This window comes from Ailuropoda melanoleuca, chromosome X, assembly GCF_002007445.2.
Source record: "Ailuropoda melanoleuca isolate Jingjing chromosome X, ASM200744v2, whole genome shotgun sequence".
NCBI lineage: Eukaryota > Metazoa > Chordata > Mammalia > Carnivora > Ursidae > Ailuropoda > Ailuropoda melanoleuca.
The window spans coordinates 24,108,668-24,133,992 of record NC_048238.1 but is presented as its reverse complement, the minus strand read 5'-3'; the positions used below and the strand labels follow the sequence as shown (position 1 = coordinate 24,133,992).

The window sequence follows — 25,325 nt, the reverse complement described above, 5'->3', positions numbered from 1 at the left end:
TTTTTTTTTTCTTTCCCTTTTCCTCTTTTCTCTCCCACTACTTCTCTTTTTTCATAGATCACAGATCACATGGTCCCCTTCAGGGAAAAATTTTCAACTTCCCCCATTCCTATCTAGCTCCTGACTGACCACCCATTCTCTAATCTAGTCCAAATGCAGTAATAAATTTGTTTGACTAACTGAGGTAATTATTAGTCATGGTAGACAGAATAAGGCACTCACCTCCCCAAGGAGGTCCACATCATAATCCCTGCAACACGTGACTTTGTTACATAACATAGCAAAAGGGACTTTGCAGATCTGATTAAATTAAGGGTCTAGACGGGCAGATTTTCCTGGATTACCTATGCAGTTCCAATGTAATCACAAGGGCCCTTAAAAGGGATAGAGGAAGGCAGGAAAAGTCAAAGCCAGAGAAAGACATGTGACATCATAAAAAGAAGTTGGAAGGATGGGCGACCATGAGCCAGAAAATGCAGATAGCCAACGGAAGCACGAAAATGGCCTAAAACAGACTTTGTAGAGGCTGCACAAAGAACACAGTCCTACCAACCTATTTCAGACATCTGACATCCACGATCATAAGATGATAAATTTGTCTTGCTTTAAGCCACTGAATATTTTGCTTATTTGTGAAAGCAGTAATAGGATACTAACACAAAAGTGTCCCTAATTTCCAAGCCACCTCATGGATCATCTTCAAGCCTACAGTAAACTCATCATGGATCAGGGGCTCACCTGTTGGTCTGCCAGTGGTCACCTCTGTGCTAACTCTAGAATGAACATCAATTTCTTCACGTGACTTAAAATGCTCACCATTGACTGGCTCCTCACTTCTGCCCCTACTCCTCACTTCTCCCTTTACATACATAGAAGGATTTATCTTTTATTATCCCTTTGATAGAGTGTCACAATGATATATTTTTTAACTTGGAGTATTCCTCTTCCATTTAAATCCTTTTCAACTTGCAAGACTCATCCATATTGACTTTTATCTTCTCCATGTAAATTCACCATGAACCAGGCATGAGTCTCCACAAATGACATTAATCTACACCAACTCTATATAAAATTGTACTGACAAGTAAAGGTGAACAAGTTCATGGTGAAATTTTTAGGTATATCAGATGATTATTAAAAAAATATACTGGATAATTTTGTCAGGGTTAAGTTCCATTGTTCATTAGACTTAGTCGAATTTAAGACATGATTTCAAGTGGACTCTAAAATTATTCTAGATCTAATTGCAAAATTTATTTTAAAAACAAGATACATAGAAGAGGGAAATTTTTTTCCAAGAAAAAAATAAAGTACGTTTTTCTCCTTCAAAAAGTGAAGAAACAAAACCTCAAAAGTTTGCTCTTATAAGCTATCCCAAAGGAAAAACAGGAGAAATGCTTCAATCTTTTTGACATACTTGGCAAACTGGGAATAAACACATGGTAACATAACAAAAGGCAGATGCTGGGGGACTAGGTTGTTTCTTAATCATGTGGAATTAAGCTTATTGACTTTTTGGAATACCCACGAGAGCTGACACACATAAATCACATTGGCATGAGATGGAAACACCCCACCAAACCTTCCACTCCTGTTCAGTTAAATCTTAATTTCTTTACACAGTAGCATAATTTATTTCACTTAAAGAAATGAAGATCCAGAAATAACAAATACAAGGATTAGAACCTAAACTGTGTCTTTGGTGATTTAACTACCATTATCTTGAATAAATTATTTGGGCTTAGAGTTACAAGTCAACGAAAACCATCTTGAGAGACTTCCTCTTGCTGTCAGAAAGAACTGCATCTAAATCATTTTACACAAACAGGTGTCCACTGTCAGGTTCTAGAATGAAGAGAAGATAAACTTCCTGTGGTAAACCTTTTACTTTCTAATAGCTAGCTGTTTCAAGTAGCTTTTACACATCCTAAATACCTTCTAGAATAAGATGTACTCTTTGGTTTGTAGTACTATAGCCACCTACTATTCTCCATATGTTCTAGTAATTGTGAATACTTTTTTCCCCTATGCTGAAGTCAGCTGCTTATTTATTGTGTATCAGTAATCATGAACTACACCCTTTAAACAGTGGTCTATATTGAGCAATACCATTAAAACCAAAATGTCTGCATAATGACAGTACTTCTTTAAAGTAGCACTAAATGTAGTAAAATTCCAATGCAATTAGAATCATTTTCCTTCCCTTCTAGATTTTGAACTGCACTTCAAGCTCATGAAGACACTCATGATTTGCAAAGGTTCACTGTCTTCATATAAACCCTTAGCACATCTTAGAAACCCCTTTTTCTGAGTTTATATCTTTTGTTTCAATAGTCTCATATTATACATTATACTAATTTCTATTTAAGAAAAAAAGTTTTCTTAAAAACCTCTCTATTTAATTTTACCTTTATTTTTCTAACACTTGTGACATACTCACTGATGTAACCCAGCCTGAAGATTAAAGTCACTCATTCATACATTCATGTAATCATTATTGCATGAAGACATTTTACGGAAACCAGACTCTGAAATACATATGTGGCACTGTGGAGGTCATAAGCATATATACATCGGGGTATTTGCGCTCATCACCTTATATTTTAGATTTGAATATGAGAGCAAAGAGAAACAAACAAAAGGTCTGAATCCCTTTCTCTTCCCAATTCTCTATATCCAGTTCCCTCTGGCTTCAATCTATATTCCATGACCCCAATTCTTGGGCCAAATCTCAACTCACATTTTGGCTCCCCAAAAATACTATACGCATACTTTGTACAAAAAGGACAGAGGGGTGGAAGGAGGGAGGGAAGGAGGAAGGGAAAAGAAGAGAAAGCAAAGAGGAGGTAGCAAAGAGGAGGAAAGGAAAAAAGGATAAAAGGAAAGAAAAACAGGGAAGAGAGAAGGGGAGGGGGAGACACACACACACACACACACACACACACACACACCAGCAAGAACATTAAGCTAACCTTTCTGAACTGCTACAGATACAGATTCTCCAAACAAGCATCTGCTTTACATGTGGCTTTTGTACACATTTCTACAAATGACAGCAAATCAAATGTTTATTTGCTGAACTGCTTACAGTGCTTCATAAACTAGAGGAGAATGGGTATTACTGATAGTCTTTGCCTCTTTCTTCAAGTGCTGCTTATAAAAACTAAAAACAAGGTAGAAAATTGTTCCAAAAGAAAATCTACTGGGTGCAAAGTCTGAATATCTACTTCCACAGATATCAAAGGCCATCATTCTAAATATAGGCAAAACTTTAGAACATGACCTGAGAGACTAGATTCAATCCTTGCTTGTTATACTCATATATATACCTGAAGTGATATTTAAACCAAAACATCATAAAACTCAATTTTTAATATTTCAGTCAAGGATGTTATGATGACATAACTTCATTATATTTAATTTGTTCCTTAAATTCATAGCAATGGGGGTGTAAGGCAATGTGATAAAAATATTACATCTCCAGCTTGTTTATGAAGAGCTCCTATTGCTTTCAAATTAGTTGGGTTAATGAGAAACAAATACCTACTTCTACATTTTTATGGAATGACCATATGTGTTTATCGAAAGTCAATGCTATACACAATGTGACATAAAAAATTCAACATTATGAATGTGTACTATGATCATATTTAATATGCTCTTGGTTATTAAAATATCTAGTTTTGGTTTTCTAGTAGTCACAGTGAATTAGAAATAATATTCTAGCAAAGACACATGAAAAGCATTGGGTTTTAAATGATGTTTACTGTATTTTCAAAAAGATTTATAAAATTAAAGATAAAAAAAGAATTAAATGATAAGAAGAAAGAACAAGAATAAGTAGCCCTCTTGGTTAATACGTGAAATCAAATATTAAAAAGTGATTTTTATTCCCTGGCCTTGGTGCCCCTGGTTTTATAGGCTGGACCAGGCGTGAAGACTGAGCCATTAATCTTTTAAGGAGAAGATGCCAAGCGCACTCCTCTTCTACTCGATCTATGGAGATCAGTAATGATGCTTTTCAGTAAGCTACATATCTGCTTCTCTCAACAAAGGTGCCATGGTAACAGGCATCGGCTGAAACGAGTGTCAGCTGTGAAAATATATGGGTAAAGTAATATTATTTATTCCTAAATTGCACACTTAATATTCAAAAACCATACAAACAAAACAAACTTTCATCCAGCTGGGTCTTAACACACATAGTGGGAGAAGCTATCTTAATTCACATTACACAGAAAAATAAACAAATCAAACCTGCCGCTTAATCTCAGTATCTGCCTTATTTATCATTTTTACATTATGATACAGAAAACACATTTGGCTTGGGAGATATTAAGTACCTATGTGACAACTATATTTGTAAACAGGGGAGAACACGGTCTCAGAACGTCTGCCAAACTTAGAGCGGCATTTTATTACCACCCTCCTAAAAATAATTATATCATTAAAATAAAATAAAATTATATCATTAAAATAAAAATTGATTGTGAGACAGGTCATTGAGTTTTCTCAGGTCTCTGGAGCAGAAGGAGTTATGAATTTTACAACTGTCCCACATTTCTAGCTCTGCTCCCATGTTACTCAAAGTAAATCCCAATTTAATAAAAGGTTTTCCCCCAAATTAGAATTTATATAGAATGGACCTGTCACCACTATTTGATGGTGGGAAAAAAAGTCACATCTGCGCTTCAATGTATCAATCTTAAATCTGACATACACAAAAAGAACTGAAAAAAAAAATTTATGTAACCAAGTATCATAACCAGAAAAAAAATTAAGTTTTTAAGATTCATTATTTCTATTTTGAATAGTTTCATTTTGTTTTAATACTTAAACAATTAAGTGTTTCCCTTCTATGTGGCCGGTATCTCAAAGATGCATGTTAAGTGATTTTAATGTAAATTGCCATTGGGGAAAATAGCACTGTTTTACAAATTACCAGCTTCCTCCATGCTCCCCCTTGTACCTACTGTAACTCCCATAGGTATGCTTAACTTTCTGTGCAAGTGGCAGACAAAGAAATCAAAATATCTGGTATTTGCCAGTAATCCACTTGAATTACGAAAGCCACTACATCATAATCCTGCTCTAGGGTTTTCTCCATTAAAAGAAAAATCCACCAAGAGGAACATATGAAATAATGTGTCAACATAAAAACACTATTTTTTCACATTGTCTACAACCACATCAAAGGCAGATAAAACAGCTGTACAATAACCAAAAAGTTCTAGAGCCAAGAGGCTCAGTAAAATTCCCTTAACTCTCAACCTGGCATCATCCCCTGTCCACGCACAAGTACCCCTCAATTCCTCCACAGACTTTCATCCAAGGGACCTGAGGGGGCTCACAACAGCAGACTTGTTCTCTAATTCCCTTTCACGTGGCCCCATCTAGGCCATTTCATTCCTTCTCCTTTCTGAATTCCTAAGATACTTCTGTTTATCCAATTCTTGATAATCACAACACCTTGCAGTCTCTTCCATGTTATCTCTTCTTTTTCCCCACTGCCTCTCTAGAACTAACATACAACACATTCTAGTTCTAGAAACTAAACACATTTCTTCCTTCATTACACTCAAAAACTATAGCTTCAAAAATTCTGTAACTCCACATAAAATGTGTGTGGGGCAAGGCTTCATATGATTAGTCACTTATCAAACAAAATACAACTTCATACTGGTAACAATATTTAATTGCCATATACATTTTACTCACTCCAAGTATCAACAGTCAACTGAAAACCAAGGTGTCTTGTAACACAAAGTTTTCCATAAGTTTCAATGTTATTCTATTTAGCAGCTCCTTGCCTATTACCGTTCCACTTTACCTCTACACTTTCTACTAACATGTTAGCACGTTTCCCCCATGACATTTTCTTTAATAACTCTTGTGCTTTCTTTAAATACCTGCAAAATAATCCAGCAACTCAGCTAAAGTACAACCCTAAAAAGAATCTGCCCTAAGCATAGCTGATATTGAAATGGTAACAGTAAAGTTAATATGAAAATAAGTCACAATATTTCCATGCAAAACTTAAAATGACACTCTTTATAAAAGAATATTGAAAATCATACTATAAAATGGAATAAAAGTACAAGCTTTTGGTATTGAATCCCTTCAAATTCATAGTAATTGATGATATAAGCCACATTTTTTCAACCTATTCCCACCTTTCTAATTCTCCGTGAATAAGCTCCATTCATTTAAAAATATGTCTTCAATACTTCCACAATATGCGCCCCCATTAATTCTCAATCTCTCCACAAATGGCACATGTATGAATGTAGCACCATCACTTCAAGCCATAAAAATAAAAGTAAAGGAAGATTCACTGCTTACCAGAGCCTCTTTTGGTCACAACCTTCAAACTCTGAGTAAAAGTAGCATATAAGAGAATCAAGTGTGGAATCGGAGCTTTCATCTTCCAGCTTTTAAAGGCTGTTCCCTAAAGCAAAGATAAAAAAAGAAAAACATACACTGTTAAAAATATATAGCAATATGTTAAGGTTTTTGTTCGGCTTTTGATCATGCACACGACTGGGGCAATGAGTATCACAACAGTGAAGAACGCGAACAGGATCTGTATTATGTTTTCCTATATGTTACAGTTGCTAAGTAAAATCCAAACGGGTAGTGTCAAAATTATGTTTCCATAGGGCCCCCAAAATGTTTTGAATTCTTAAGATCCCTTAAAGGTTTAGAATTTCTCTTTAGAGTACCTAACTGCATTTAAGTAAGTGGAAACAATCCCTTCAAAAAGACTATTTCACTAACAATTTATTTTTAATATAAATTACCAAACACTTACATTTTTTAATGTTCCATGCTACAATAGAACATGATTTTGTTCTGTATCATTCTTTCCAATCAAAAAGAAATCATAAATTCTATGCCTCTAAAGACTGAATTATAATTTTACAATTCTCTTTCAAAAAGCTTTAAAAGATACTTCAAGAGAATTTTGAGACTGTCTCTATGGAAAATAAGTACACTGTCTCTGAAAGCTACAGAAAGATACATCATCTCTTCCTATTACAAGGCTCTCAGAGGGATACTAGAAGGGACATTAGCCTAGTGTTTGGATTTCAAAAGGGGAAAAGATTTCATTTGAAACTAATTGAAATGAAACACCATCTTTCGTGGAAAATCACCCCTCTTTTATTTTTGTGTAAGACTGAGATAGTAGAGGTGAAAGACTGAATTTCGAAAAGTATCAAGTCAGAACACAGTTCAAATATATTGTCAATCCATGACAGCACAAGTTTCTTTGCAAGACGGTTAAGGACTGATCGTATTCAGCTTTCAATCACTATAACTTTATTAAAAATGAGGAAGCTGAAATGGTGGTTTGACAGTCACATATTTTCCTCTCCTACTGCTGCAGATACCTCTGAATATTTTTTTACCTCTGAATATTTCTAAATGATTAATTCATTTGCATTAATAAAAGTCTGTTAAGACACATTTTAATTCACAAAACAAAATCACTATCTATTCACTTGTAGTAAAGTGATACCATCATCATTTTAGTCAGAAAGTCAGTGAATTTTTAAAATAAGCACTGTGAATAAGCTATTTTAACTCCATCTCCTTTAAATGACGATAGCCTGTTTCAGTTTTCTAACCAAGGACCTCGAGTTCACATAAAGACACAAATGAAACCTAGTCTGAAAAGCCAACTCATCAGACACATCTGACGACCTGCCACATTGCAGTGCAAGCCTGAGTCATGCATTCCTAAAACCTGAATCCCATTTTCCAGCCACTATACTAACTGGAGCTGCAGGACATCTTCAAGTTGATATCTTCAGCCTTCAGGTTAGCAGTGAGAATCAGTTCCTCTCTCAGTGTGAGTTTAATCAGCGCTACCCAAGAAACTCCAGGATCCAACTATACACTGCAAGACCTTCCAGCTTAACTAGCTTATTACTTTCCTCTTGTTCAAAATACTACTTCCTCACTCATTTCATTTCTATAAGGCACACAAGCTAGCTCGCAATTTTACTTCTTAAAACTAAATTGGGTTGGAAAGCATCAATTTGGTAACATCAAGATCCTTAATTGAGTCTCTTGAAATGCTGTATATTAGGGGAAAAAATACATAGCATACCATGATTCAACATCTTGGTCAATCTACAATAATCTTTACAAACCTCTTTGATATTATTTATTATATCTTATCTTGAAAGACGGATCAAATATATCTAGTCATAGACATCCAAGCTTTGCTGTACTTGTTGCATAATTAAAATCCTTACCCACAAATCCCAATGCCAACTATATATAAATATAGTGATGTTCTTATGTACATTCTTATTGCCACATGGTGGCTCATCCTATCAATGACCTAATTTCAAGTAGCTTCAAAGTATGGATGGATGGACCTAAAATTATCTGCCTGTTTCCTGTTAATACCATCACCACGTGACTTCATGTAAACCACTACTAAACCTTACGTGGAATGAACATGTTACAATGGGTATGAGCAATCAGTCAGTCTAGGTTCTTATCCCACTTTACCACCTATTAGCTGTGTCATTTGGGGCAAATAATCTCTCTGTGCCTAGTTTCTTCATCTGATAAAGAGGTAGCATTACAGTATATAGCATAGTACCTAGAAGAGCACTGGCACATACAACGAAGTCAATAAATGAAAGCTGCTCTTGTTACTGTTTACAATGCAGTTGTCCACTGTTGCCATTGTTGTTAACACTACCATAGACACAACTCACATCCTCTCACCTGCAACACTTTCTATATGGACCAGCTTTCTTTACATCCCACCTCAAACTATTAGCTTATCTCTTTAATTATGTGTCTATCTTCCCAGACTTGAAGTCTCATCAGGGTGAATATGTTTTATTCACCTTTTTATTTCTAATGCTCAGTAAATTTTGGCTGAAAAAGTGAATGAAAGAAAGTCTGAATGTGGCTGCTATTACATGCACTTGAATTCTGGCATTCAAACTCATCATTTGGTAAACACTTATTAAGCATATACTAGCCACAAGATGCTGTGCTATGGTGTAGTGGGGACACAAAGACAACACAACGCACTCTAATAAAGAAGGCTCATAGACCAATAAAGGAGACAAACGCTTACCTACTTAATTAAACTGGCCCTATTGCCATATGGAGAGTATAATGTGCTGAGGGAGTAGAAAGAGAAATCTATTAATTCTGCTTCAGGTTTGTCTGGCGAAGTCACAGCAAAGAGCTTTCAGAGGAAGCAGCATTTCAGTTAGGTCATAAAGGAGAGATTTTTTTTTTTTTAAGGTAAAGGGACTTCTGGGTCTAGGATAAAGTATAACTGAAACTGTCACTCTGGTGGGCAGAATAATGCCCACCTGCAAACACGTTCACATCCTGGAACCAGTGAACGTGTTACCTCGCATGTCAAAGGGTTTTGCAGATGTGGTTAAATTAAGGATTTCACGATGGGAGATTATGATTCAAGCAAGTCCAAAGCAATAAAAATCATCCTTATAAAAGGGCAGTGAAAAGAATGATATTCATAGAGACAGAATATAAGGATGGAGGCAAATGTCAGAGATTGGAGTGATGCACACTAAAGACGGACAAACAGGACATGTGCCAAGGAATGACTTTGGTCACAACAAGCTGGAAAAGGCAAGGAAGCAGATTCTTCCCTGATCTTCCAGAAGATATGCAGTCATACCAACACCTTGATTTTAACCAAGTGAATCCAATGCATTTTGAACTTCTAACCACCAGAACTGTAAGATTAAAAATTGGGGTTGTTTTAAACCACTTAATTTGTGGCAATTTGTCTCAGGAGCAAAATGAAACTGATACAGAAAGGATGTGAAATGGCAGGTTCTAGTAACAGAGTATAAATAAACCACAGGTGGTGGGCTGTAGTGACAGGAATTAAAGATGTCAGGGGTACCTGAGTGGCTCAGTCGGTTGAGCATCTGATTCTTGATTTCAGCTCACATCATGACCTCAGGGCCACGAGATCGAGTACTGATTCAGGCTTGGCACTGGGCATGGAGCCTGCTTGGGATTCTCTCCCCCTAGCCCTTTGCCCCTCCCCCACCCCTGCTCTCACACACACTCTTTCTCTTAAAAAATAAATAAATAAATAAATAAATAAATAAATATATATATATATATATATATATAAAAACAAAAATATTTTAAAAAAGAAATAAAAGATATCAGTGTTGTTAATAGCAAGCTATACTAGGTAAGAATCTGGGACTTTTTCCTCACGCCCCCTGCAATGTTTTTTCACTCATACACTGTCTAACTTCATCCAAGAATAGTTCATGCAGCTCCACTATCTTAACCACTTCTTTTTATCATGAAAACATTATGTATACTGAATGTTCCCTCAGAATACACATGACGACTCACCTGAAATTCTGACCTATCCCCTTTCCACACAATCCTAAGGATTCTTTGTAGTATAGACAACAAAGAACCATTCGATGCTTCTAAGTGAATGATCTTAACTGTTTTAGAAAGCATAGTCTAAAGGTGGAAGAAACTAGTTAGCAGGCAGTGGTATAGGAAGATGAAGAAGAAGGTCAGCCTTAATGCAATAGAGGTGAACGCTGAAAAAACAGAATGTAATTGGGAATAAAGAGAGTTCAGGGATATTAAAGGAAGTGGTATTAAAAGCAAGCTTTGAAAGTAAATCTGAGGCATTTATTTTGAGCAACTAGGTCTGTTACGATCCTATTTACTAATATACAGAAATAGAAAAGACATTTTGCGCACTGAGGATGGAGAAGGATATGAAATCATATTTAAGGCACATAGATTTTAAACAGCCTGTGGAATCTCCGACTAGAATTGTCTTGTAGTTAATTAAAAATATTAGCCAGAAGCTCAGTGTAAAGATGGAAGATGACAGTACTGTAATTTTAGCTGAAGTTAAAGACATGGATTACAATAAATGGGAAGAAAGCACAAAAAACAAAGAGGAGAAGGCTTACGTTTTCACCTCTGGAGCCTACAAATATTTATGAGACAGCAAAGGGAATCAAAGGGAGAAGGGGGAAAAAATCAGACAGTAAAGGAACGGCTTATGTATTTTAAGGATAAAAAGAGACAAACCTAGCTTTAGATTTAAGATACTGCCAGTAATACTGGCTACTCCTTTAATTAAACAAATGGAGGCATAATCAGAGAATTTAATGAGTAAAATAAGCTTCATTCACTTGTTTCTAAATGGTAGGACATGGAGTCCATAGTTCAGAGTAGAGAAGTTGAGGGATAACTACAGTTGAGAATGGGGAAAATCACAATATATGTAAACTGAAGCCAAAAGAGCAGAGGAAGGAGTTGACTGTACAATGGAGGCAGGACGTGAACCTAGAACGGAGAGCTATTAGTATGGGCAAGTTGGGACACCGTTTACAAACAGAAGGGGAAAAAGGTACACAAGTATGAATACAAAGTCCAGTTTGGAAGTAAAATGGAGGGAAGTTGCACTGGTTTGCTTTATTCCACTTTCATTGTAAAGCATACAGAACTGGTTTTAGAATAAGAACTGGTTAAGAGTCTTACTGTAGGTTAGGTTAAGCCAGCAAATTTCTCTCTTTAAGTCCCAGTCTTCTCATCTACAAGACATGGGCATGAGTATGTGAGGTATTTATTTCATTTTTGACATACCATTCTGAACATAGTGAGGTAGCAAATTCTTACTTCAAACTTTTACAACCTTTAAATAATTGTCTTTATGGTATCTACCACAGTGTTTACAATGACATTTCACTATATTAATTTTAAAATGCTAACTCTTGCCCTATGTCTCCTTTCTCTCCACTCTTGCCTGGTATGTAAAAATCATGCTCAAAAAATGGACCATTATACTTGATTTAGTCCTTAAAGTTTTTACATGGCTAAACTCATAAATATACCATTTTCCACTCTAGTAAAAAAAAAAAAAAAGAAACAAGAAAAGAAAAAAAAAACATTAGAGGTATCCCTTTGTGAATGGCACAAAGTATTTTACCAGGTACAATTTATATAAAGCAATTCATAATTCATGTTAAAGCTGTGGTATAGATTCCCTAAGGAGATGATAAACAGATTCTTAAAGACTCTGCAACTAAAATTTACCAAAAAAGCAAAATATTTAGAATTTGCCCCAGAGAAACTTGTTTTTTCTGTCATGAAGTTATGACAATTACTTTTTTAAATTTAATTACTATTAGCCAACATATAGCACATCATTAGTTTCAGATGTAGTGTTCAATGATTCATCAGTTGTCTATAACATCCAGTGCATACGACAATTACCTTAAGGAAAATCAACCACTCGGAATTTATGAAGACATCTAAATATTTATTTTTAAATTTGAGTGCCTACCATATTTTAGATACTGTTTAAGTATTGAGAATACAAAACCATTAGGAAATGGTCACTATAGCCAAGGAAGAAAGACATGAGGAATCAATGATAGGTGTTAGAAAAATTCTCAAGTCTATGGAATGCGCTCATTGCTGCCTGGAGAGGTCATGGAAACATTCGCAGAGGAATGGGACATTTGAGCTAACTTTGGACCAGGGTAGAAAGGGTTTAAGAAGTGATGGACAATAGATGCAGGTAGAAGAGAATAAAAAGAGTACAAGATGCATTTGAAAAACCACTAGTGAAAATAAAACTATATACTTGACAACCTATTCAATATGGGTTGAGGAGTAGGCAAGTGTGTATGTTTAGATCATCAAAATGAAGTATTAAGTCATTAGAATAATTCTTTACAAAATGGTCCAAACCAAGTTCTGGTTTTTGTTTTTTAACACAATCCTAACCAGAAGATCATTCATTCCTAAAGAGCCTGGCTGGCAACAGAATGTTAAGGTTCCAGACCTTATAACTAAGACCGGTAATGCTCTCCTGAAGTTAATTCATAATCTGGCTAAAAGGCCAAAATATCAATAAGATCTTCAGTCATATGGTTCTTGACAGTTTTCCCTATAAGGTGATAAGAAAATGATAATGAACAAATAACTCTGTCCAAAATGGATGACTTCTGTATTTAAATAATGTCCTGAGAATTATACATAGAATAGTTTGCTGTACAGCAACCTGGCATAAAATGCTATGGAATGTTCTGCACATAAACAGACTGGAGTAGTGGCTGCAGTTACTGTGGAGTAACCGGCACACCTACTGAGTGGCACCAGGTGAGTCTGAAAACCTGTAGAAGGATCCTGTACAGAAAGGGCTTGGTTCAAAGATACAGACATAGTAAAGAGAAGGGCCATATGCACCCCAATGTTCATAGCTGCATTGTCCACAATAGCCAAATCATGGAAGGAGCCGAGATGCCCTTCAACAGATGACTGGATTAAGAAGCTGTGGTCCATATATACAATGGAATATTACTCAGCTATCAGAAAGAACGAATTCTCAACATTTGCTGCAACATGGACGGCACTGGAGGAGATAATGCTAAGTGAAATAAGTCAAGCAGAGAAAGACAATTATCATATGATTTCTCTCATCTATGGAACATAAGAACTAGGATGATCGGTAGGGGAAGAAAGGGATAAAGAAAAGGGGGGTAATCAGAAGGGGGAATGAAACATGAGAGACTATGGACTATGAGAAACAAACTGAAGACTTCAGAGGGGAGGGGGTGGGGGAATGGGATAGACTGGTGATGGGTAGTAAGGAGGGCACGTATTGCATGGTGCACTGGGTGTTATACACAACTAATGAAGCATCAAACTTTACATCGGAATCCGGGGATGTACTGTATGGTGATTAACATAATATAATAAAAAAATAAATAAATAAATAAATAAATAAAAGAATTTAAAAAAAAAAAAAAGAAAGGGCTTGGTTCTCATGAAATCTGAACCACATCCTTGAGCAGGTGGGAAGCCAATGGTGTTTATAGAACTAAACGTCATAACCAGCTCCGCAGTATAAAGAACAAACTTCTATCTAATCTAAGAAAATAAGATCAATAATATAAATGAAATCAAAAGTGGAAAAGATATAAAACATACAATGAAAAAATTTAGAATACTTTTAATTTTACTTAATTTGAAAATCTTACAGAATGGATTTCTGAGAATGTAAATTATGAAAATCTGCTAAACAAAAACAATCATGAATCTAACAAAAACATTTAAGAATTCTAAATACCATTTAAGTATAAACTCCTAAATTTTGACCACACATGAGCACCTGCAAACTTTCAAAGACCACAAGGAACAGAAAACCATGGTTATGGTTGTAAAAACACAGAAAACCTTTTGTTTTTTTTTTTCTACAGAAAACCTTTTAAAAAGACAAAACAAATGATCAGAACTCATATACGGAATTTAATAAACTTTGTAAAATGAGAGTAACACTGGTAAGGGTTGTTTAGGTCACCACTATTACTTAGCTTTCTTCTATAAGTCCTAGGCGGTGAAATGAACCAGGAAGAATAATAGCTGCAAGTATTAGAAAAAGGCAAAATACCAATGACTTTTTTCAAAGAACTGGAACAAACAGCCCTTAAATTTGTGTGGAACCAGAAAAGACCCCAAATCGCCAAGGAATTGTTGAAAAGGAAAAACAAAGCTGGGGGCATCACGTTGCCGGATTTCGAGCTGTACTACAAAACTGTGATCACAAAGACAGCATGGTACTGGCACAAAAACAGACACACAGACCAACAGAACAGAATAGAGAACCCAGAAATGGACCCTCGGCTCTTTGGGCAACTAATCTTTGATAAAGCAGGAAAAAATATCCGGTGGAAAAAAGACAGTCTCTTCAATAAATGGTGCTGGGAAAATTGGACAGCCATATGCAAAACAATGAAGCTTGACCACTCTCTCACACCATACACAAAAATAAACTCCAAATGGATGAAAGAACTCGATGTGAGACAGGAATCCATCAAAATCCTAGAGGAGAACATAGGCAGCAACCTCAAGGACATCGGCCACAGCAACCTTTTTCGTGACACATTTCCAAAGGCAAGAGAAACAAAAGAAAAAATGAACTTGTGGGACTTCATCAAGATAAAAAGCTTCTGCACAGCCAAGGAAACAGTCCAAAAAACTAAGAGGCAGCCCACAGAATGGGAGAATATATTTGCAAATGATGCTACAGATAAAAGACTGGTATCCAAGATCTACAAAGAACTTCAGACTCAATAAACGTGAAACAAATAATCAAACCAAAAAATGGGCAGAAGATATGAACAGACACTTTTCCAATGAAGACATACAAGTGGCTAACAGACACATGAAAAAAAATGTTCAAAATCATTAGCCATCAGGGAAATTCAAATCAAAACCATTGAGATACCACCTTACACCAGTTAGAATGGCAAAAATTGACAAGGCAGGAAACAACAATTGTTGGAGAGGATGTGGAGAAAGGGGATGGGGTAACCAGGTGATGGGTATTAAGGAGGGCACGTGTTGTGATGAGCACTGGGTGTTATACTCAACTAATGAATCGCTGAACACTACATCAAAAACTAATGATGTGCTATATGCTAACTGAACATGATAAAAAAAAAGGTTTTAAGGTTTTAGGTGTCCATCAATAGATGAATGGATAAAGAAAAAGTGAGATACACACACACACACACACACACACACACACACACACTGGAATATCAATCAGCCTTAAAAAAGAAGAAAATATATTTATTTTAATAATCAATGAATACTTTAAGATAACTGAAGTATTTTTTTAAAAAGTTTAAAGGAAGAAAATATAATAAGCTACCTTTGGTTAGATTTTATATTCTAGTCAATGCTCAGTATCATACTTTAATCAGAAACCATGTGAACAACAATATAAAGATAACTTCAAGGCAGTTAAATAAGAAACCAGTGGAATCACAAAGATGAATAGAAAAAGTCTCTTTCCATAACATTATCATCAATAAGAACTAAGTTTGAGACACTAGGCCTTTCTCTCCATTTTGGAAAGGCAGAGGAATCACACTTAGAGGAGTGCTGGCTGGGATGCAGCTTCCTAGAAAAAGGTCTCAGGATCAAGGTCATTTAAAAATGATGTAATCATCCCTTACAAAGTCCAGACTTGCTCAGTGTAACCAGCTACCGCTCAGAAAATCCCTGGGACTAGCTGATGGTCTGCAAAGAGAGACCCGAAGAAATATACAATGAAGGTGATTAAGGGCCTGCACTGAAGAGTATAAATGCCTGTTTGAAGTACAGCTCAACTTCTTACCAACTGTGCAAATGTGGACAAATGAATAATACTTAATATCTCTATATTTCTGTCCTCTCATCTGTAAAGTGGGCAGGGGAACAGTCTCGGAGAACTATTGCAAAAATTAAATACAATAATGTATGATTAGCATTAAACACTGATGCTTAGTTGGGTGTGTATTACCCTTTATTATTATAAACCACAGGACTATGGTTAAAGGCTGAATTAAGCATACATAGTAATTCCAGATTAAAATTACTGGGAATTATTGCGGAAATGGAAATATTCCATATGCTGCCAAAAATTTCTGTAAAACTCAATATAACTCATACTTATTTGGTGGCAGGAGAAAATCCAGTAAATGGATGAACCTGACTAGCTAAAATGGAAAGTGCACTGTGCACAAGAATAGAGAGCATAAATAAAAACACTACACGGTTTCCATCTGCCACTTTTCTAATTCACTTTTCTTACGCCTTTCATATTCATCATGCCCTCCACTGTAATTCAGCTGCAAAGCTCATACCAAAGAAATTTTTTGGGTTCCAAAGTCAGCAGATTGGATGAGGCAGGTGACAAAGCCAGGGAAGAAAAGCAAATATATTCCATCCTCGCTCTTCTGGGCTGCAAACATGATCCTAGCTGAGTGGATCTGCCCTCCTTTGTTGAGTTCTTCCTGCCAATATGGATAGTTAGATAAACTGACCCTTATCACATGTTGGTTTGTTTAAAACTCAACATATTGAAGAAACTTACTGCGACTCTCAAGAAAACATGGCTTTATGCTAATCAGACCCCGACTTTGATGTTTGTTTTATGTGGCAAAAAAGTTTTCTAAAATTTTATTTTTCCAGTTAAAAGCCACATACCTACAGCCATAACAACTTGTGAGGAGAGTAGAATACTGGGAGAAAAGATAAGGCAGTACCCCTCAACCTTGCCTGCATCTTAGGATCACTTGGAGAGTTTTCAAAGAGACTGATAACCTGGGTAATCCCGAAACTGATGATGCACGGACCAGACTTTGAAAAGCAAACATCTAAGCAATTCTATTTTTTAGAGTTCCCTATCGCAGGGTTTCTCAACCCCACTGCTATTAACATTTGGGCCAGATAATTCTGTGTTTTAGGGGGTTATCCTGTGCACTGTAGATGTGTGGCAGCATTCATGGCCCCTACCCACTAGATGCTAGTAGTACCTTCCCCAAGTTGTCACAAGCAAAAATGTCTACAAACGTTGCCAAATGATCTATGGCATGGATGGTACCTCCATAGTATAAGTTCATGCGAGTAGTCAGAATACTAAGCTCTAACCAACAGAAAACTCAATTCTGAGGCCCTGGAACAAAGTACAATTAGTTATCTTTTGTAAAGGTGCTCAGCAGTCACCCCTAGGTACTATGCAGTTAGAACTCGACAAATGAAGGTACCAGCAAAAGAAATATAAGCATTTGTCCTAGCTGCCAATAGGTCATTAGAATTCTCATAAAGGAAACAAAAAACAATGACAAAGCTTTGCAATTTTTTTAAAAAAAATAATAGTTCAAATTGAAAGACAGCGAATGCATTTGTGCAAGACAAAATAATGGCCCCCAAAGATGTTCATGTCCTAATCCCCTTTGGGGATTCGTTGAATATGTTACCTTACATGGGAAAAGGGACTTTGCAGATTTGTTCATTTAAGGATTGTAACATGGGAGAGAGTATCCTGGATTCCAAAATGGGTCCAATGTAATCACAAGAGTCTCTGTAAGAAGGTGACAAGATTATTAAAGTTTGGTAGAAGGCCATGTGACAACAGAAGTGGAGATTGGGGTGATGAAGCCATGAGCCAAGAAATGTCAGCAACCACTAGAAGCCACAGGATTAAAGGAATAGATTCTGTCCTGGAGTCCCCCAGAAGAACCAGCCCTGAAGACATCCTGATTATAGACCCGTAAGTCACATTTCATATCTCTAACCTTCAAAAATGAAAGAGAATAAATTTGTGTTGTTTTTGCCACGAAGTATGTGATAAGCTGTTATAGCTGTAAAAGAAAACTAGTACAACAGTAAAGAAGCCTGACACATTAAAGAAATACTCTGTTTATCAAAAACAATTGTTAACCTTTGTTGAACACTTACTAAATGCCACACATGTATCTAAGAACTTTACATGGACTATTTTGTTTATCCTTACAAATTTTCAATCACATTGATGCTACTGTTGTCTATATAAAGTACTTTGCCTAAGGTCACACAACTAGAAAATTTGTTTCCATGTCTTCTATTGACAATATTTTAAATAGTCAAAAATAACTAAACCAAAGTTAGTTCTGAGACCTCTGATGCAAATGTATCCACAAATAAAAACATATAGGATCCATATCCAATCCAATCCTACTATTTCTTTGGACAGTGTCTGCTTATAGAATCCCTACATGGATTCAAATTCTATCCATGTGCTATTTATGTGGCTTTCAACTAAGCATTTGCTCTATTCACTCAACTCTAAGGTTTTCACTATCTGAGGTTCCTACTTCTTCTTTATTGCAGGAGATACACTATCTCCTCAAAGAGAATATACATTGCTTTATGCCTGTGTGTTGTGGTTGCTTCTTAACTTCCCAGCATTTAGCATATAGCTTTCCTTGCTTGAGGCTCTTCTAAGAATTGTATTCGAAGATTAACTGTTGTTCTTCCCAAACCACTACACTTCTACAAGTTCAGAAGATCAGAGGTCAAACGGCATTTGGTATTGACCACTTTCCAGAATCTATTTAGCAGTTCTATCATCTTGCTCTTTGAGGTTTTAATGGATATATAAACTTGTTAATCAGCATATGCCATGCACTATCCTAGACAATGGAGTACTAGAGACATAACAGGAAACAAGATCAGGAACCTTCCTTCATCAAGTTTACATTCTTGGCAAACAAAACACAAGCAGACAAGGAATATATTTCATTTAACGATATAAGGAAAATTAAATAGAACTACAGGAAACACAATGATGTGGTATAGAAGTTACCATTTTAATTTCTTAAAAGTCCTATCACTTGGGATTTAAATCATGAGAAAGAAGCAGTCACATGTGAATATGGGGGGAAACACCCCAGGAAAAGGATGAGCATATGCAAAACCCATAACAACAGAACAAGTTCTTAACAGTTGCACAATAGAAAGAATGTCAATAGGATTGGGGCAGACCAGGCATGAGGGAGATGGGAACTAGGTAAAGCATTAAGAACAGGACGGGACCAATAAATGGAAGGACTTATATTTTATTTGTACTGCAAAGTCGTCCACAGTTTATACAGTACTGTTTTGGGTTGAATTGTGTCACCCAAAAGAATATGTTGAAGTACTAACCCTGGATACCCGTATATGTGACCTTATTTGGGAAGAGAGACTTTGCAGATGTAACCAAGTTAAGATGAGATCATCCTGGATTAGGGTGGACCTTACATCCAATTACTGGCGTCCTTACAAAGAGAGATACACAAGCACTCACAGGGAGGAAAGCCATGTAACAAAGGAGTCAGAGATTGGACTCATGCATGTGCTCAAGCCAAGGAGAGCCAAGGATTGTTGATAACTACAAGAAGCTCAAAAGAGACAAGGAAGGATCACCTCCTAGAGGGTCCTGCAGACGCCTTGATTTTGGACTTCTAGCCCCCAAAACTGTAAGTATCTGTTCTTTTCAGCCACCCAGTTTGTGGTAATTTTGTTGATGCGGTCATGGGGAACTACTACTGGTACTAATAGATAATACACATTATTTAAAAGTTTGCCTTGACTACCATGTTAAGAATGGACTATAATGGAACAAAACTAGGAAAAAGGGGATACTAATTAGGTTGGAGGCTAATGCAGTGGTTCAGACAAGCGCTGATACTGGTTTAGTGTACAGTTTTAACAAAGGTAATGCTGCAAAATCATCAGACTTGACGTACATTTTAGAGAAAATACCAATAGGAGTCATTCATAGGTTGGGTGTGTCAGTGAGTTAAACTGAAATCAAAGATCATGCCCAGGTCTGGCCAGGAAGTAGAGGTATACTGTGTTGCCATGACCTGAGGTGGGGAAGGCTAGGAGAATAGCAAGTTTGGGGAGTCAAGAAGGCATGATCCATTCTGGATACTTTAAGTTTCAGATGCCTATATCATATCCAAGTTAATTTGATATATTACTGTTGTAGGCCTCTAACAATCCCTGCCTCTTATTCATGACCTTGTGTGATCCCCTTCCTTTGAGTGTGGGATGGACCTAGGGACTTGTTAATAAGGCAAAATTGATGGGATGTCTTTGGTCCAACAACTTTTAAGGAACTGAATCCTCCTTCCAACTACCATCGCGTGAGCTTGGAAGCAAATCATGCCCCAAGTGAACCCTGACATGACTGCTTGCTGCCCCAGCCAAAATCTTGACTGCAGCCCATAAGTGACCCTGAGCCAGAAGACCCAGCTAAGCCATGTCCATATTCCTAACCCACAGAAACCATGAGATAATGTTTCATTTTAAGGCACTGAGTTCTGGGTAATATTTTTATGTAGTAATAGATAACTAATAAAGATGGGAAGGGTGTAAGAAAAATCTGAGCTGCAAACGTACATTTAGGAGTCACTGATTTAAGATTTTATTTATTTATTTGATAGAAAGAGAGGGCGCAAGCAGGGGGAGTAGGAGAAAGAGGAACAGGCTCCCCGCTGAGCAGGGAGCCTGATGTGGGGCTCGATCCCAGGACCCTGGGATCATGACCTTAGTCGAAGACAGCTGCTTACCCGACTGAGCCACCCAGGTGCCCCAGGAGTCATTGGTTTTATATAGATTTTATTTAAAAGGAACTAGAGGTGGTCAACTATGGGAGGGAGATAAACAAGACAGCTCATGATTGAGGCCATCAAATGAAAACATAATAAGGCCAGAGAAATAGGAATCAGCAAAGGAAAGAATTAATTAGGTAGGAAGAAAACCAGGAGAAACTATTTTGAGATGAAAGTTATAGCCAACTGGGTCAAATTATACAAAGAAATCAGGTAAGATGAGAAGTGAGAATTGACCATTGGATTTAGTAACATAGCATTCATTAGTAACCTTAACATAGCCATTTTACAAGGGAAAAAAAAAACCTCATTGGATTTGACTAAGGAGAGAATGGAATGTGAGATAGCAAAGACACTGAATACAGGAAATTCTTAGAGGAATTCTGTGAAGTCAGTAGTGCCACAGCTCAAGGGAAGGTTTTCTGTAAGATGTGTGAATAGAAGCTCTACTTGTAGGCTCACGGGAAAGATTCTACATTGAGATAAAATGGTGATGTAGGACAGTTGACAATTGAAGGAATAGTCTTTGAAAGAGTATTAGAAAACATAAATGTTGGGGTGAACTTTAGATAGTAACAGGCAGATTTTGACAACTCTAAATGGAGGGAGTATACCAGTAAATATAGTGATAAAACACGAGTACGTTCTATTACAATACATCATTAAAAAAAAAACATGTAGGAAGAAAGGCAAGTCTTCGCATTTGAGCATGAAAGGTGTGGAAAGAGAGCAGGAAGTTTAAAGATAGAGGAGAATGGACAAAATAATATCTCAGAGCATGGTACTGTGAATGAATGTCCTAGATAAAGAGGAAGACTGCACAGCACTGTTGCAATGTCCACTGGGGATATGTGATCACAAAGATAAAGTCAGAAAGGTAGTATGATTTATTTCAGGAATGCTCAACAACTGAGTGAAAGTAGGGAGCAGGTGGATAGAGCAGGTGGATAGCTGTTTGGAGTTGTTTCCAAGTGAGTGTAAGAGAAAAATAGAGAGGCAAGTGTTTTAAGAGCTTAAGAGATTGTAATAGTGTTGGACCATGAAACTGCACCAATAAATTGTTCATGTATATGATGTCCATGCCAGAACCATATGTTTTTTTAATAGTTTAGACCTGCCAATATAATGTCATGCTAATTGAAAGCTAACTTGGTTCAAGTAGTCCCACAGAACAGTTTAATGATAATGATTAAGAAGCAGACGCATATAATTTGACAGATTGAAAAGATCCAGTTCCCTTTAGCTGCCTGTGTTTTAACTCCCTGGGTAATATACCCAATGTTTGCACTTAAGAAAAATGCTTTCAGGCATGATGGGGTCTAAATACTCTCACATTGCCTGCCTGGAAGCTAGTCTCCTGTTCTTTCTCTGTTAGCTTCAATGCAAGCTATGGGCTTGATGCTGCAATTTAACAGGATTTACAACTTATTCCTGAAAAAACAGGCACAATTTTAAACTCCAGCAGATATTACTGCAATCACGCCAGCAGAAAACTTAATTTTGAGAAACCTGTGGGCTTCAAGGAAAATAGATCAAAAAATAGTTTCTCATCAACATCATGCAGAGAGCCATGTCATCAACCATTTACTAGACAAAATATGTACCTGATATGTTGTATGAGGTGACATGATGAAAATCCACACTGATCTTATCATCCCAAAAGCAGTATCTCACCTTCCCTGTTGAGGGCATTTCTCAATAGACTCCTCCATCCCTCTGTTAACCATCTACCAATAATAGAATGCTTTAAGGGGAAGAAAGCCCTCTTATTCCATGGTTGTCAGTACCCCTAAAACCACTGTGGTTTTTCTTTTTTCACCCAGTAACCTAGTATTTAACATTTATCTTCTGTAACAGTTCAGACAGCTAAACTATGTTTCATTATCAAGTCAGCCCTTTAGAATGCTTTAATGATATTATCATGAATAATGATGGACTTAATTTGATTATTTTAAAATGAGATATATATTAACTACTGCTTTTAAAATCATACTTGTCTAATAGAAAAGCCTTTCAAAACATCAAGTCTGAATAGGAGTGTTTAAAGGTGCCCTTGGAGGGCATTTCCCGAGATGATTCTATCAACACAGGCCCCACCTCTGCTCCTAAAATTTCCTCCATTAAAAGATGACAGGTTTGGGAGAATTCCAGATATTCTGTACTATAATACACATGCCTTGTTCAATCCCATTCTAGTTTTTCAGGCCACTTAACTTAAAAATGTAATTCGTGGTGACTGACACTCCCACTGCAATTTGTCTGCAACTAATATATTCTAGCAGCTACTGTCATGCATTCCTTCTCTTCTATTTGCTCACTTTGACTTTCTCCCCTAAATACAATGCTTCTTAGAAATATGCTGGGTTGACTATTTTCCTGCCAAAAGCTGCAGATTTTAATTAAATAACTCAGAGAAAATCAGTCATAACAAAAAGCTAAATTACAAGACCTTGGAAATGCAATTGTTTCCAGGTGGGGAAGGACAGTGGGGATGGTATAAACTTCCGTTGGCCTCTAGGAAGAGACAGAGTGGCATAATGAAAAGCCTGCTGCCCTTTGTGTCCTAATCCTGGGCTTGAATCCCAGCTATGTTACTTGAGGGAAATAAGTTCATAACCTGCAAGTGATTTTCTTTGCAAGAATAGGAAACCTAATAACGGCCTTACTTATCTCAAAATACCCTGGTAGAATATTACCCTTATTTCCTCTGTGCCTATCATGCACTCCATGTGTGGCATATTAACACTGGACACCGAATGGAAAATACTACCTTGTATATGCATCATTTCTCTGAATACTTCAACTGATCCCACTAATATTAACTCATTTTTCAAAATATATTAGATCATAACCTCATTTATCCTCATATACTAAATGGATAAACCAAGATGGAATACTTTATAATTAGATGACTTCCAAAAGACATGCAACACTGCTTTAACATGCCAATTTAATGCATCATTCACAGGTCTTCAGCCTCCAAAGATCAACAGCACTGCTTTCTACCTAAATGTTGGTAGCTGGAGATTTTTAAATACCAAGGCCACATGTCTAAATCACTATGTGAGGAAGTGCCATATTACTTAGAGCTGCAAAGCACTGCCTGAATGTCCTTGTACATGTTCATACATGTAAGCAAGATTGTATTTAAAATCCATTGTAAATGTCAGAAGGAAACCACTTTAAGTCCAGAGAAATGATCATCCTTCAGCTGTGCTTACTAACAACAAGACTTTGTCTAGAGTGGCAACATGTTCTTCTCAAAGTCCAATCAAAACTCTATTATTTCAATTAAACTAATTGACTCACCACCAGAGACTGATGAAGCTTGAGCTTGAGGACCCTTAAAATACACAGGCCTCTTTTTTTAAGCCCTGCACTTAGTTTTGCAGTTGTAATTTTGCGTCTTGTTATCCTGTAAAGTGGGGCCAAAATTGTATAAGCTTCAAGGTACATCAAAACTAGATTCTCGCCAGCTCACCACGTGTACTTTAACTATTCACTATATACTCCTTGTCAAGCTGACTAAACATTTTCACTTTTCCAGAGACACCAAAACATGGAAAATATAATGAAACAACAAGCTCTTATTTACCATTTGGTGAAGACAGTCCTTCTACATGGATTACCAGATGGTAATTTATGGCACAGACTTCTGGAAAAGAGTGTGCATGTATGCAATAATAGGAAGCACAGTAACTTGCCAAGTGAGAGACCTAGATTCAAGTCGAAAGTGTGCCACACCACTCACTAATATTAAGGATACTAAAGCTAGTATCCTTAACTTTGTGATGAAAGAATTGAACAAGATTATCACTATAATTTCTGCTTGGAACACCTGGAATTATGTAATCTAGTGCTATTTTTCAGTCATATGATTTTAGACTTAATCTCATATTGCAACAAACAGATCCAATAACAATACTGAACTCTTCCCTATGCCCACCTATATTCAGGACCCTCAAACTGGCAAATGTCCCCAGAATGATGACTTTGGTCTGCCTACTTCATCAGCCTCAAATGCAAGAGGATATGCTCACTGTGTCACAATTTGCTTCATCAAATGGTAAAACAGACTATATGTATTACTTTAATTATGGGGATAAGAAAGCAAAATTTTATATGTAAATTACTTTCAATATTTCCTTATTTGTTCTCATGAGAGTGATATCCAATATATCCAAGCATCATTAAATATTTACATCTTAGACAGCTATTTTTAACATAGCTCATCAATTTCATCCTTTCTGTACATACATTTATTATTCTGATGAGATTTAGAATCTATTGCTCCACTCCTCTGGAATCTGAGGTGCCCTTTGGACTCATATGATCAATAGAATGAGA

At 36.6% G+C, this 25,325-nt stretch overlaps 1 protein-coding gene across 2 annotated transcripts in view; it reads right to left on the bottom strand.

The window, feature by feature from the left end:
* Positions 1-25,325, bottom strand: part of IL1RAPL1 (interleukin 1 receptor accessory protein like 1) — a 1,333,324-nt gene that overhangs the window by 1,139,206 nt on the left and 168,793 nt on the right. For both annotated transcript variants that reach the window (XM_034649157.1, XM_019797284.2), the window contains one exon: positions 6,343-6,448. In XM_034649157.1, coding sequence (XP_034505048.1) covers positions 6,343-6,424 — 82 coding nt within the window. In that variant the 5' untranslated portion in view covers positions 6,425-6,448. The remainder of the gene's footprint in view (positions 1-6,342; positions 6,449-25,325) is intronic.